Source organism: Polypterus senegalus, chromosome 4 (assembly GCF_016835505.1).
Source record: "Polypterus senegalus isolate Bchr_013 chromosome 4, ASM1683550v1, whole genome shotgun sequence".
NCBI classification, from domain to species: Eukaryota; Metazoa; Chordata; class Cladistia; order Polypteriformes; family Polypteridae; genus Polypterus; species Polypterus senegalus.
Window position 1 is genome coordinate 123024947 of NC_053157.1, and position 16361 is coordinate 123041307.

The 16361-nt window shown below is 33.9% G+C and overlaps 1 protein-coding gene across 9 annotated transcripts in view; it reads right to left on the reverse strand.

The window, feature by feature from the left end:
• kiaa1109 (KIAA1109 ortholog) overlaps window positions 1-16361 on the reverse strand; it is a 388609-nt gene that overhangs the window by 91444 nt on the left and 280804 nt on the right. For 8 of the 9 annotated variants that reach the window (XM_039751238.1, XM_039751244.1, XM_039751240.1 and 5 more), the window contains exons 50-54: window positions 8562-8612; window positions 4346-4552; window positions 3931-4169; window positions 1581-1825; window positions 1390-1495 (exon numbers count right to left, since the gene is read on the reverse strand). In XM_039751238.1, the coding sequence (XP_039607172.1) occupies window positions 1390-1495; window positions 1581-1825; window positions 3931-4169; window positions 4346-4552; window positions 8562-8612 (848 nt within the window). The remainder of the gene's footprint in view (window positions 1-1389; window positions 1496-1580; window positions 1826-3930; window positions 4170-4345; window positions 4553-8561; window positions 8613-16361) is intronic. The other variant, XM_039751239.1, reaches the window with a different exon arrangement.

Consider the following 16361-nt stretch of genomic DNA (forward strand, 5'->3'; position numbering starts at 1 on the left):
AATCTTCTGAAATATCCATGAAATTAAAATATAATAAATAGGCATTTGTATTACAGGAAGAATGTTTTATTATCAGCTCTCCAATAATTTTATAATATACTCTCTTACGTTATAGGAGATGCATACCATTTCACAGTATTTCAAAAGAAACAAAAATACATAGGATATTGCACGAATTCTTTTTATTAACATCTTAGTTAATATAACTGTTTACTCCTCACATTTACATACCTTGAATATTTATTTACTTTTGAATAATTGTTGAAGTGTGGATGATCACATTTACATACCTTGATTATGTAATTTACTTTTGAATAATTGTTAAAGTGTGGATCAGTTTGAACCTTGACAAATAAGTGTCTAGTGCCTAAAGCTGCTGGGATAGGTTCTAGTCCCTTACAAAGATGAAAGGATGGATGGATGAATGGATGGATAGGTAGCTTGGTGAAAACCAACTACTGATAAATATTTGTCAATTTTTAAATCCATTAATACGAGCCATGTTTTGAACCAGTTTATCAACTTTGTATTTCATTTTTTAATTTTATCGTCACTCATCCATTATCTATATTTTCTTTGATTTTCACAGGTCCTTCCCTTTCATTGCTGAAAAGGAGTCTCAAAAATATGCTGGCGCAACCAAGGTTTATTGCAGTGATTACATCAGACAAGCAATATGCTCCATGTTTGTGTATATAAGTCACAAATACCACTTTATACAAAAGTCAAAACATTCCTTATTTATTCTTCATAGCCAATTTAACTTTTTACAACATTTGTAACATTTCAACAGTACCTCATAAGTCATTGTTTCTCAACCTTTTTAGTGTCACAACTCACTTTTTCCAATGCAAGTTTCTTTGTGACCCACCAGGTTCCCCCTTGTTGAATCGAATGCGATCCACACGTGGGGGTGGATAGGGGAGGGAGGTTGATTTATGATCGCTCCTTTTGTGTAATCAGTGTGAATGTCAAACTGGGGGGTGTATCAGAGATCATCAGAGTGGCGACCCAACACAACCTACTCTTTATCCACTGCCATTATAATAGCAAGTTGCTATTGTTTAAAGACAAATATAAAAAATACCACATTCAAAATTTACAAATGTATGTTTTGCCTCAGAAGCAGAATGTGAAAAATGAAAAAAATGTGTGAACATATTAACAAGACCTTGTACACAACACTGAGCCACGGTTATAAAAAGCTTTAAAATAGATTAAAAGTTAATTTATGAACTTTTAAAACAACCATTTCATTTTAAAATGACAATAAAAATCCACTACGTTTCTTTAAATTGAGATATCAGAATACTGTAAAGGAAACCATCAAAAAACAAGGATTTCTGCAAATTTGGACTTAAAAGAAAACTGTTAATATATCATTTTTACCGGATACTTTCTGTATGACTTCATTCACTTCCTTCATGAACACCTTCTGCAAAAATACTAGATGGTTTAAGAGATCTGTTGTCAGGTTGTGCTCAAAAGAACCAATCTGTAAAGAAAAGCAAAAGAATCATACAAGGTTGGACCAAATATAAGCGGGGCTTACTACTACAGTGGCAAAAGTTTGTTATTACCTCAGCAACACATCGCAGATAATTTCCTTGAAGGTAGTTGCCTTGTTTAGATGGACAGTCGTCTGCACTCCAAGGTTGCTCTGAATAATTGTCATGGTCCTCCATTATATATTCTCCAGACATGGTAATAGGTGGCATGTTCAGACTAGCTGACGGAGGCATCGTTGACATATCAACTGGGGATATTTTTGACTGAAATCTAAGCTTGTGACAAGGTAACTCAAAGGTAAATCTTGTTTGTGCACCTTGGAGAGAAAAAATGGGTAAATGCTTAGTGCATGCTATACACTGAAGGGTCAAACACACTCATCAATGCTTAATTCAAAGTGTACAAAAAACAAAAAAATAAATAAACTTTTAAACAAAGAAATGAATCTACCTTAAAATATTTAGACATCTCCCTTAACAGAAATATGTACAAACTATAATGCAAATAATATTTCACTCTAAAAGCGCATGGGGCATACATTATAGTTTGTTTAATGAGCTAAACATGCTAAACTTTTTTTCACTGTCTTGCATAGGAATACAACACATAAAGGGGTTTGTATCTCTGATTGTTACCTGCTCAATATTCATATCCTTTTCATTGCAAATTTTAAAGGTTTGGCATTCTTCATCTTAACAATTGATATTCTTTTCTGTACTTGAATTTGCTACTTTTCTCCTTTCATTCGGTGGTGCCCTAAAACACACCCAGAACCTAGAAGACATCCCCACTTGATGCTTTTGAAATGAAGACCCGCCTCTTCCCATCATTAATTAGTCAAGAGTCCTGTGTTCAGTTCAAAAGGGCATTCCCTGTTTGTGTACTACTTTCATTTTCTGGAAGTATTTATTTAGCATAATATGTGTATTATGTATGTTGTAAGTATACAACTAGATCACATGACACATGGATTATGTGACATGAGTAATGGAAGATTTTTTTTCATGGACATTTTTGATATTGTTTGCTCTTGTCCTGCATTGGTCACTATAGGCTACGATTCTACCAGAAATGTTATCTCTGTTCTCCATGGAAATATGAGATTAAACTCCAACTACATGGGATAAGTAATGAATAAAAACATTAGTATAAGTTATAATTTTTGGGTGAAGTATTCCTTTTAAGTTGTTTCCTACTTCTGTACTATGTGTATATATTTATTACTAACACATAGTGTTAAGCTCAGCCAAAAGAAAGGTGGATTCATAATTACACCTGCATTAGAGTTTTACATTATTTCCTATCACTACATGTCTTATTAGTTAAAAAGACATTTAAACAATAACAAATTTAACACAGCAATTTGAAGTAAGCTTGATTGTAACCACACAGTTTAAGAACATTAAAGTACACAGAATTAAAATAATGAGAAAAATAAAAAAAAAACAGTTCAGGTGAAGAAAAGCATGTTTCTTCTTTATTCACATAGACATATAAAATAATAAAACTACGACTACATTTAAAGAACTCTTCTGGGAAATGCTATAAATTTCAAATATGGCAAGACAAATACAAGTACTATGTCTCAAGTAGCTTGTAACAAAACCCGATACTTTTTAAAATCAATTTTGAAGTGCATAAAATAGGCAAAATACAGAATTGAGATCTAACCTCTGTTTATCAAATTGTGCTTAAAAGGTATGAGGAACACTGTATGGTCAATCTGCATTCTTAACCTGAGTTAAGAAATATTGTGACTGAGGCTATGAATGTTCCAGTAGCAGTGTAGGCTTATAAGAAAATCAAAATAATGGCTTCATTTCTAATGAACAAATAATGCAATCAGGCAGCACAGTGAAGCAGTGTTTGACAAAAATATTGTCTCTGTGTGGCCTTAGCCTCCCATGTCCACACTGGTGTTTCTGTAGATGCCCTCGTTTTCTCATACATCCTAAAGATGATCCTGTGAGATCGACAATACCAAATTGGACCTGACTGAGCAAGAGTGTGTGTGTGTCAGAGTGTGCCTGTAAGGGAATGACAAGTCATCAATGACTCCTTTGCTCTTCGGTCTGGAAAATAAACGGATAGAAGAATTCAATATTTAAAAAATAACTCCCTAGTTATTGTGAGGCAAACATTTTTAAATTTTAGTTAAAGTAGTAAATATAAGGTACTGTATAGACAATAACTATGCAGGAAAAATAACTTGCTTCTCTGGTCATGGCCAAAACCATTTGAATACCAGTGATTACATTCACCACTATGTGTATTCCTGAAAACATGAATACTCCATTTGATCATATGTTTTTTTTTTTCCGATGTTTCAGTTGAATCTGTAATGGCCATTTTTATAATTTGACAAGCCAGAGATCTGAAGAGGAATTAACAACAAGCAACACATCATATCTATACACATACCTGTCATTCCATGACTTTTCATTCTGCCCATTTTATATTCTGCTTTAAGTGATGGCAACAGAGCTGCTCCAATTGTGATACCATCCAACATAGCACTGAATTTCAGAACGATTGGCTTCTTTTCCAAACCCTCAGGTAACTGTGGAAACTCATTTGCTTCAACTGGAGTCTGATTAACACTAGAAGTTGTTTTTTCAGAAAGCTGTGGTGTTGGAGCATCTTCCCTTGATGGCTGGGGCCTACAAAATATAATATTCTTAAACTTGCTCAATCCAACTAAATATACCAAAGTCTTTCCAGCAGACCTACAAAATAAGTTTTATTATTTTAAAAACTCATTGTGTTTAGTTTAGATGCTGTTCGACAACTTGCCTTTTGAACAGTGTATTGAAACCTAAAATTTATTCTAACTTACGTTACAGTAGGCTGCCGAATAAGGTCAGAGATCTGCTTGGAAAGCTGATGAGAACTGCGAACCATCATGCTATGCAAGGTGGCAGGATGTTGTGGAATATTAATAAGGATAGTGCCTACTTTCAACACGGCTGCATTGTTGGTTTTTAGTCCTCGCTGAGCACTATACAGGGCCTGAGATTTGGCAATGTTGCATTTGACTACAGTTCTGAAAATAATGAGAAAAATGTTACTATACATATAAATTATGATTTAAAAAATGTAGGTTTCTAGGATAATAACACTGTAATATTTTACAAAGACAAACATTTTCCACTAAATGCACAATGCAAAACTGGTGCAGACACCCAGATGAATACCATAGCAAGACAAAATGTAATAGGGGTCAAGACATTTAAGCAAGGCATTAGTATCAAATGTCATACATTAACAAGCAAAGGCACACTCTGCATGGTGCAACAATAACAACAAAATTAAACAAACACAAGACAAAACTATCTAGAACCACTAAATTGAAAAATTAATAAACACTGTTTATAGACAAATGCTTGAACACTGCAAGTCTGTGTTTGTGCACAAAGATACACACTCTGACACACACAAACTTCAACCAGTTATTTTGAATTACTGACATAAAATGATAAATTATCAAAGAATAAAACATATTTTAAGGATATAATTACAATTTATAGTTCCTACATGTACAATTAAATTTTATTTTGAATTATAAATGCAGAAATTCTCACTCACTTAATTGATAACTAGGGATTGTTTATTTCAAATACAATCTGCTGCAGTTTTAATGAGGTTAACATACAGTGCACTGACATGCACCTTAATAAGCTAGTTATTCAAAAAAAACCTGGTTTCTAAAAGGCCATGTAAACCCTTATTCAAGTTTGAGAAACTGGGTTATTCATTTTAAAAAATTTGTTTAACGGTTGTATATTTTTTTCCATCAGTAACCTTGTCATTTGGCCATGTGAGCTCCTAACTGAGCAACAGTGAAGGGTTTTGTAGTCTGTATACATCCACTGGACTCTGTTGCTTGCTTAGCTTTGCACATGCTTTCAGCAGCCGCAGGTAGAAATATCCACAAAGATCAATTTAGTGAAGCAAATGCTCAGGTGATCACATTATTCTTTCTTCTGTTTAAAAAATATCTGCCTTAATCTTTCAGAAATAGATACATTTAGATACTTTTGTTGATTAACTAAATGTACAGTGCATTTCAACAGCAAAATGTTGTCTGCAGAAATGCACTGTGAGCAATGTGCATTATGTAGTTTGATTAGTTTTTAAAGTAACCCAATGCAATTAATACTTTACTTAAGTAAAAGAAAGAAAATTATTTATACAACAGAAGAAAATGATCACAGGCTTAATGCTTGTTTTCAGATTCAGGGTGGCCGATGATGGCGTTTAACTGTGTTTTTGCATATTTTAATGACGCCAAAACATTTTAACAAAGGAGAACTCCAGAAGATTACATGCGCATGTAAACGTGGATTTTTAAGAAACCTAGATTTTCCTAGATTTTTCACCATACCCTAGTTATGTGTGTGCATGTAAACACACTGAAAACAACTAATTATTGTCAGATACTTAACATGTGTGATATACAGTATATGTGGGAACTATGGAGAGTCAAGTGTACTAGAACTGCATTATATTTAACAATTTATTTAAGAACTAGGGTGTGATGTACTTTACACTAAACTGTTATCATGCTTTTATTAAACATAACAGATTACTGTATAAAGACAAGAATCTGTAGTTCTCAGATCCATTCCTGAAGAGCAGTTTTTAAGGTTTCACTCCTAACATTTTTGTTGCTTTATTATAATGTTCCTCCCTACACATGAGACACCCACTGAACAAGTACAACTCACATTTGTGTATCTTTATTTATAACTACTGGTAATTATGATGAAGGCTTTCTTCTGTGTTCTTAGTATGACAAACCCCCCAAAAAAATCAAAGGCAAATCTCAGGGATATGCTTTGTCAAGTAAATAAGAGTATTAGCTTGATACTTATCATAAACTAATATTCACTGTTTCACAAACAACTGAAACAAATTTGACAGACAAAATATGTTTTTTATAATTATTTGGGGGTAGCCCAGAACAAATATTTACACTAGCAATTTCACAGCCAATGAGGAACAAGCTGTTCGCAGCCACTTATATTTTGCTTTACAGTATACAGAAGAATTGCATTTAAACATTTGTCAGAAAGGCATGAGGTTCCCCTGACCTGTACCTCAATACAAGGAGGTATGATTAGTGGTTCTGACTGGCAAACTATACCCCTCCAAGATAACATGTGTTTCTTTTGATCACCTCAAAAAAGGAATGAATACTTTAGATACTGAAAAATATCCTCCGCAGATAATAACAAATGAAACAATTTGTTTATAGAGCAAAAAATTATTTAACATCAGCATTAAAAAAGTACAAAAGAATTATTGACATACATTAAATTTTAAAGTTAAAAAGATGACATTTAAAATTAAAAAATTGGCATACATTAAAATGAACTATGCTGATAATAATGTACCTAATCTCAAGCAGCATATGAGTATATTCTAGACTTAAGCAGTATAATGTATATATTTTTTAATCTTTTCAAAGAACAGGAGCTATTAAACGCTTATCGTTAAAGTAATTAATTTTTTCAGTGCTCGTATAATAAAAGTCTGACACACCATTTACTTCAAGTCAATATTTTGCTGTTCCTTTTTTCATAATATAGCTTCCAATTCTTTGAAGCTTATATCCACTCCTACTTTACTTTATCATTGTAATTCTGAACAACAGAGCGCACACACAGCATCTGCAAGAACATATCCTTTACATTTAGGAATGCCAATGTATAGTCTGATTTTACAAAAAGGTTTTTCTGTTGAAACATTTTTTTAAAAACAGGTTATGTTTATTTTTAAAACATGCAATGTGCTCTCTGAACAAGTAACTCACATTTATATGATAATAAGGTTTTCTAGGAAACTTTGACTGTTGATGGTTCATTGTAAACAGAAGCTTGCTGTCTGTTGGACCAGATTAAAGGAAGTCTCTGATCTTTGTCAAATATCAAATGTTAGCCATCAAATTGTTCCCAACCAGTTTTAAGCAAAATTTACTCACAGCTGTCTCTAGATGTATATACTGTATTATATATCTCATTTCTTTGGGATGCCAGTAACAAATTCCAAATTAATATATTAAAGTAAAGCACAAAATAACATGCAAAAATAAATAGATAACTACTGGACAAAAAAATAGCAAATACACAGGTATAGTAATGTAAATATATTTAAAGCAGCTTTTTAAAGCAGTGTGGATATATGAGTGCATGTGCGCTTTGACAGAATGACACCTCATCCAAGGTTAGTCCCTTTCTTGCCCATAGTTATACAGGCTGCTGGCCCCTATGACCCTGGAATGCGATGGATGGGTTAAGAGAATGAAAACATAAAAATGCAAAATATTCATAATTTTTGCTAATATAAAATATATTAATTCAAATTTATCTGGAAAAAGAAAAAAAATCTTGGCTATACAGTTTCTGGAGAGAAAAAAATTCTGTTGCTGGTAAAAAGGAAGACAGGTTGTGTGAAGGCATAGTGAAAATTACCGCAAGATGAGAGGCACTATTTCTATAAGGCTATCAAATTATATCTTTCTGAGGCTGAAGCAGCAGTAAAAAAGCAAACAAGATAGTGAAAGTTCATATAAACTGGCAAGAAATTACATGAACTTATTTATGAATTATATTAAAAAATGAATTTGTGAAACAGAGAAATTGCACCTTACATGACTAAACCTTTTTATGTTCACAGCACAATGATAATATTGTTATTCTCCTACTGAATTAATAACACTAATTTGACATATTATGATAATGTTAATGTACACTACTGTTTAACAAAGATGTGACTGAGACAAACAAAACACACATTAGCTGTGAATCACTTCAGAACCTGGAAAACAACAAATCTGTAACATTAAAAATTTCCTTAGCTTGCTAAAGACAGAATGCAAATGTTTACTTGCAAGGCATGATGCAATAATAATGCAAACTGCAATATTAAAATATTACACAAAATGCACAGTTATGTAATCAAGCATGACTACTTCACCACTCACTACACAGTCAAGCTACTGTGATTATGAATGTTAAAAATTGCAAACCCTAAGTAAAATAATAACATACAGGAATTCTTGTTTTGCAGTACTTGTAGGAGATGTAGGGAAATCCTCCAGTCTATGTATCAAGATCAAAGAGAAAGCAAAAAATAAATAAAAAAGAGAGCAACATATGGACAAAGATCATCATTAGCAATGTAATTCATAAGCTTAAATGCAGTGATTCATTTTTATATCAGATACACAAACTGTATGTAAAGCTTGTTGAACAAAATACTGTATGTCATGATAGTGCTGTGAACTGTGATAAATACTGTAGAATGTTTTCAGACTCATTGCATTCTGATTTCATCTACTTAAGCATGAGCAACAAAGATAAAAAAACATACTTCATAACTAATATATTAGAAGTTTATTAGCTATGCACTTTACTATACATATTTAAGAAAATATTTTTTTTTAAATAAATGAAAAGTGAAAAATGCCTTTCCTGCTTACAAAGGTATTATGTCATTTCAAAATGTATTTTGTCCAACTATCAGTCTCTGAAGTAAGTTTTCTGTTGCTTCTCTGTTTAGATATTTTGCAACATAATTAAACTGATTGTAACATTAGTCCTTCAATCATTGATGAAAGAAACAGATAAATGACATTTTTTGATCATCAAAAAATTGAAATTAGTGGATAAGGACTTTTTTTATTTCAATAATAAACTGCAACAGGTTTATGCATCTTGTTAAATCTAACATATCCATGAAAGATTACTAGTTTGATAGGATGATTGCTACTATATAAACATGACATTGAGTGTTAAGGATCTGTAATCTGAAGTATAATGTTAATTTTATTAAGAGAAATAACAAAAATAAAACACAATTACTCATTCTTTATTAATTAAATGATAACATTCTTATTCTTCTGCTTTTTGAACATATTATTTTGACTAAATACTTTTACTTCCTCTCTTAAGTTAAACTCCTCATCGGTATAAATGAATAACAAAAATATTTCACATAATTTTAATATTATGTATACAAAGATACCAACTTTTACCTCCTTTCCCAAGGCAATTCATACCTTCCTATATGCCAACAAAATGTCATTACAGTTTTCCATAAAAGACAAAAGATAAATGATATAATGCAGGCATGTCAAACACGTGGCTAGCAACAGAAATCTGTGCAGCCAGCATGACAGATCCTAGTTAGTAATCATTTTGTACAAGTTTAGTGCTATCGGTGACTGAATCATTCTGTATCTTCTGCGTTACTTATTGACTTTTCTTACTTCCGCCTTCTGACAAAAGCACGTTTTCCCATGGCATTACGGTACTGGAAACGTCATCTGCTAGTATAGCTGCAGCTGTGGTGTCAGCTCCTTGATACCCTAGGCATGACACTGCCACCGCCTCACGAGCCTTGATCAAAGTTAATGAGCCGTGATGTCGCAACTGAAGTGCTAGGCTGCAGCAGCCTGGCAGGCTACACTACTGGCTGGGTTGCTGAGACTGGCCACTGGGCAGAACTGACCATTACAAGTAGTAATAGCTCACATATTTTCACGTTTTTTGCTCTAGTTTTATGTCATTTTGTGCTAGCATTGTAATGAACAGATAGTGCAGACTACAGCTGTAGATCTGAAGTGGACGCGAGAAGTTGGTGAGTTGTTTATCAACAAATTTTTGTCAGTGGGCTTTTTGCATATCAGCTTACTTTACAATATGAACTTTGAAGTTAGTAAAGTAAAATGATTTTTTGAGGATTTGTTTTCCAACTTGAATTACTAAGCAATGAATTCAGTGAGCGTTTTTGCGATTTCAGTTCACACGAACAGTACTTTGCGCTCTTTACATCACCATACACTTACAACACTGAGAATGCGCCTGAGAATCTCCAAATGGAATAGTCTGAACTGCAGTCAGATTCTATTCTTAAGGCAAAATATAACGAAGTTTGTGTGCCTGGCTTGTATGCTTACCTGCCACCCTCGTATGTGCAGATCCATAAGTTGGCATCAAGAGTACTGTTAATGTTCAGAAGCACTTACCTTTTTGAGCAATTGTTTTCATTAATGAAAGCTATCCAAACCCCACATCGCTCAAGACATACTGTCGAGCACCTTTCATCCCTCATAAAAGTTGCAGCTGCACAAGATTTCAAGCCTGATATTGACGAACTGGTTACTAACAAGAGATGCCAAGTGTTGGGACAAAAGAAATAGATCTCAGACTGTAAGACTCCTATATGAAGACCTAGCTAAGACTCTAATTGTACGCTGTTGTATGGAGATTGTATGGAAATAAATTGCTTAACTTTAAACTTTATGTTTTACATTTTTTAAAGTTTTGAGTATTGGAAAGAAAGCTACAGTAACTACGTTCTTTGTTAGAGTGCGGCCTGCTGATGCCGTATGGCAGTCAAAGTGGCCCTCCAATGGTAGTGAGTTTGACATGCCTGATATAATGGAAATAAAAATACTATTTTACCTACAAGAAAGCTAAACAAATCAAAATATATTCCAAATCAAAAGGTTCAGGATATGTTATATCTCTGAAAATATTATTGGACAATCCTAAACAGTTGTGATTCAAAATACGGATTACTAAAATAAAGATGTACAAATTATGGACTAAAATGGCTTCTTACATCCTTATGTAAATGACAGAATTTAACAAAGCATAAAAATTAAACAATGCATTGAATCCAAATATATTTCTGGTTATAATTAATAGTGACAGACATCAAAACATTATTCAATCATTGTTTGACAGCTGCAAAATAAATGCCACAATACAAAACAAAACAAAAAACAACCTGAGAATTAATTTAGCAGCGATTGAGGAATATGGTTGAGAGATTTGTGCTTAGTGCTTCTAGAAACTACAAATTATTCTCAGTGCTATTCTGCCACAGTGTTAGCCAAATTGGAGACTCAGGTTGTGAGAAGACAATAGTGCTACACTAGATCAGACTCTTTAAAAAAAAAAAAAAAGTAGTTTCTGGCAGGGAATACTTTACCTTTTAAAACTTTCAAATAAATAGACAAGGCCAGAAAGACTACTCAAACTGAACACAAGTGTATTCTGGAAAGCTAAAAGACAGAATCTGGAAATGTTTTGTACAACCAGTCTGTTTGCAACTTAGTGCAACTTTTGATTCCCATGGGAACTGACCTTGAGCTTATAGAATAACTTTCCAGTGTTTTGAGAAAGAGCAAAACTGTTAGCCTTTTGCTAGCAGACTGTGATCCAGGTGTGTGTGCTTAATTTTGGATGAGGTTTGGGGAAGAGAGTGGCTGTCTTTTATTAGACCTTTTTCAAAAATACTCTCAGTTCAGTTTTCAGTTCAGGTTTTACTTTAGTTTTTAGTTTTAGTTCAGTTGGAGTTTTGATGCCTTTCTGACACTTAGAAGAGCCAAGAACACTTATATTGAGCTTGATAACTGCTGAGCTGCTTCATACTTTCCAAGGAGGTCTGTCATCACCATGGGAAACTACTTCTACAACTATACAAATATGTCATGAGAAGGTAGTTCAACAATTTCTAGAGGCTGAAGATCCTCCTCAACGTATACTAATAAAAGGCAAAGCCCTCACTGACTGACTGACTCATCACTAATTCTCCAACTTCCCGTGTAGGCAGAAGGCTGAAATTTGGCAGGCTCATTCCTTACAGCTTACTTACAAAAGTTAAGCAGGTTTCATTTCGAAATTCTACGCGTAATGGTCATAACTGGAAGCTATTTTTCTCCATATAATGTAATGGAGTTGAGCTGGATGGCCGTGGGGGGCGGAGTTTCGTGTGACATCATCATGCCTCCTACATAAGTACGTAGAGAACAAGGAAGACCTCCAAACAGCGCTGAACAAAAAACGCCATTTCACAATTGAGAAGGCAGAAATAGATTATGAAGCAAGTGATGCATACAAGCGTATTTATAAATACAAGCATATTCATAAGTACAGCTACTGCGGAAACAAAGCACGGCGTGAACCGTAAATTTATATTAAATTAAGTTCATAGACAGGCTGCCGCTGGCGTTTGTAATTTAGTGCCTGCCCATATAAGGCCGTCCGTCAGCGGCAATCCAATAGAAACACTGCCGCTAAATATTCACGGGTGAAGGACTGTGCTTATGCAGAGGAAGATGACATGGTCAGGGTGGTGTTTGGCACACTCAACGAAACTGCGAGAGAAACGTTTAAGTGCCGGGTCTTAGCTGACATTACATACAGCCGTGGACATCACGAGATGGCACCAGCACAGCTGGGAACCTTCGATGCAAGAACACCAAGCGGCTCCGTGAACTGGCGCAGTGCACAGACAAAAGCAACAGTTCCAAAGAGTGCTGAACAAAAACTGAATTACGCAATTGAGAAGGCAGCAAAAAATATGAAGCGTCTGATACATACAAGCATATTCATAAGTGCAGCTACTGCGGAAACAAAGCACACGGTGGAAAAAGTGAATGTCTCGCTAAAGGAAACAGTGTAAAAAAACCCGTGCATGCAGTGTGTCACATCTCAGATAAAGAGGAAGACGAGCTGTTTATTGATGCAGTAAGAAACGAATCGATGAATGAAACCTCTTATCTTTACAACGATTGACAAACACGGAATGTAACTTGAACACAACACATCGTACAAATACGACCCTGATTGAAACAAATAATGATAATCAAATCCTTGATGACAGCAACACTCAATAACACTCACAAAACAATTACTGTATATTGACAATCATGTTACGTTATTTTTAAAATGTTTCTTTTTCTTTTTCATAACTTCTTTAACACACTACTTCTCCGCTGCGAATATACATATATATCCCGATCTACATACTCTCAAATAGAAAAGCCACAAGCCGTGTCGCAATTGTAGAGGCTTCGCTTTTAGCGCCGACATCCGAGGTTCGATTCCCCAGAGGGTAGTACTGAGTATGTACACGCGCTTTCCCATTCACTTTTACCTCGCATCTCCTTGGTTTGGGGCGTATGAAAAAATATGCGGTTAACGCAGAATCATGTTACGTTATTTTAAAATCTTTCCTTTTCTTAGCACAAGCACAGCTGAGAAGCTTCGATGCATGTACTCCATAACAAAAAATAACGCATTTAATCACACTTTCAATTCCAAGCAAAGGGGAACTTTTGTCAATGCATGATTTCCTGGTACATCGATTACACTGATGCACACATCACAGCTACAAAAATGTTAAGAGTCGGAATGAAGCACGTTCCTACGACTGATCGGAGGAAAATTTCATTTCAAAAACTACCCGAAGCCTTGATAAAAGCATGGTTTTGTGCACACTGAAAAGCAAGCAAAATTAGATGCATTACAGAAAGCGGACTTTGTGGCTCTTACTGGGGATCATTGGACTTCCGTGACCGTTAGTAATTCTAATTACATCTAATTACAAAATGTTCAATGATCACACTGTTTTAGCCTAATGTACAAAATAATTTTGGCTAAGGTTACTCAGAGTTTAAAGATTAAGTTGGTCAAATTACCTTTTATGTTTCTGACTTATTTTTTTAAGAAGAAAAACTGCACTTTATGTTGAAATTTTGGTTATTATTATTTAAAGACAATACCATTCTGAAAATGTACTTAAAGTACTTAAACTACCACTTTATTTTTAAGTCTGCCCAATTTTAACCAGGGATGATATTTTTGTTTCTGTTTTGAATTCAAATGCAGTTTAAAAGCTTTTTTTCAGAAATTAAAACAGCTTGAGTTTACAATATTCATGTCCATGTCTATTATTTGATTCTGTCGCCCACTAAAACCCTTTTAAATTAAAAAAAACATTTGCGATTTGGGGCAAATTTACGTGTGCGATTACATACAATTAATCAAGATTAATTATTACACAGCCTCTAATTAATTGGATTAATTTTTTTAATCGAGTCCCACCCCTAATATATATATGTAGATATTTATGTACATTTCTATATATATGTGTATATACAGTATATATGTATATATATTTATATGTATGTGTGTATATATGTTTATATATGTGTGTGTATGTATGTATATATATATATATATATATATATATATATATATATATATATATATATATATATATATATATATATATATATATATGACAACAACACTCATATCAATGACAAAACAATTACATTAACAATCATCTTACGTTATTTTGAAAATATTTCCTTTTCTTTTTCATAACTTTACTTTAACACACTACTTCTCCGCTGCGAAGCGCGGGTGTTTTGCTAGTAAATAATAAAATTAGAAGTTGAATAATGGTGTGCTTATGTATAAAACATATTTATGCTGTTCTATATGATAGCATTGTTATGTAAAAATGTTAACATGCTGAATGTTAAATTTATGAACATCACCTTGACAGCAAGAACTGAAATATTATTGAAGTTCCATTTTCTTCCCTCATTAATTCTACTTTGAAAAATTGATAAGAACAGGAATGTATGAAGCCTCAATGGTACATAAAAATTAAAAGGATGTTTTTCATGTTTAAACACACCACAAAATGTCTTTGCTGTTTATTATATACCCTCTAAACTCCAAGAAATGCATATCGCTTAGTTCGGTACAAAAGTCTAAAACTAAATTCAAAAGCAGAGTAGAAGGGCTTAGTTAAGTGAATAAATTATAGTAAGTGGAGCTGCCTAAGGGAAAAATGTACCTGTGGAGCCATTGTGTACCTGAATTAACTTGTTTGCATTGACTGCATTTGCAAAACAAATAACACAAAGAAAAGTTAACATTAATGGCTCTAAGGGGAAGTATAAATATGCATGTGCAATCTTGGAACCACTGTAGTTAGGAAGAACAATATTCAGGTTTATTTTAATTTACTTAATATCAGTATACTGTAATATTTTAAGTCATCTTGAATACATGAGTCAGATAAATAAAGAACAGACATATTGCCTTCTCATAGGGAATAGATGAACAGTAAACATTAACTTCAAGAGATGTGTGAACAGTCAATCATATTAACAAATACTGTAATATAATAGTATATGTTTTGTAGTAAACAACATGGATTTGCTGGCATTCTGGCCAGGATGGATGGTTCTTTGCCTGGCCAGGAGGCCTTTTATAAAAGAAGGATGTGGGTGGATGGTCATCTGGACCTGGTTGGTTAGTGATACCTTTCTCAGTCAGGAGGCCATTATAACAGATGGACAGGGAAGATTGCTTCCCAAGACCATATAAATCCCCAGTACACTAGGTGGCAATATCCCACTGGTGTGCTTCCCATTTGGGCCCTAATAGGGTTGCATAGGAGTTATAGTTTTGATGAGCAGCACCTGTTGGTATCCTCGAGTATCAATAGGGGGAGCTGTTGATAACATGGCTGAGTATGTCTTAGCATCGCTTGATGTTTCATGGAGTGATGGTTCCTACCTTTCAATCAATGCTTCCAGAGTTAGCACTAGATCATTGTGACTATTTACCAAGTGTGAGAAAAATGAATGGAATAGATCATTTAAACCAGGACTCTGATATCCTGTTAAAGGTGGCCATCCCTTAAAAGCTGTAAATGTGAGTACTATGTTACTCAGCGTCAGTTCAACCTATGGCAAAAAATGCATCTTTCAAATAATTAAAGGCTTCAGATTGAAGTCTAACTGAAATGTGATACAGTAACATAATAAACCATTATCAATTCAGGTAACTGTGTCTTGGAAATAATGCAGTTATCAATATAGCGTATATTATTTTAGCTCTGCGTCAAGGGTTGCCTTTTTAAATTATACCACAACAGATGACATGTATATACTTTGTTGGCTTTCAAAGCAGTTGTCCTCATATATCCTACTCCTAAACACTTTGTATCTGTAAAAGGCGGCCATCCACATG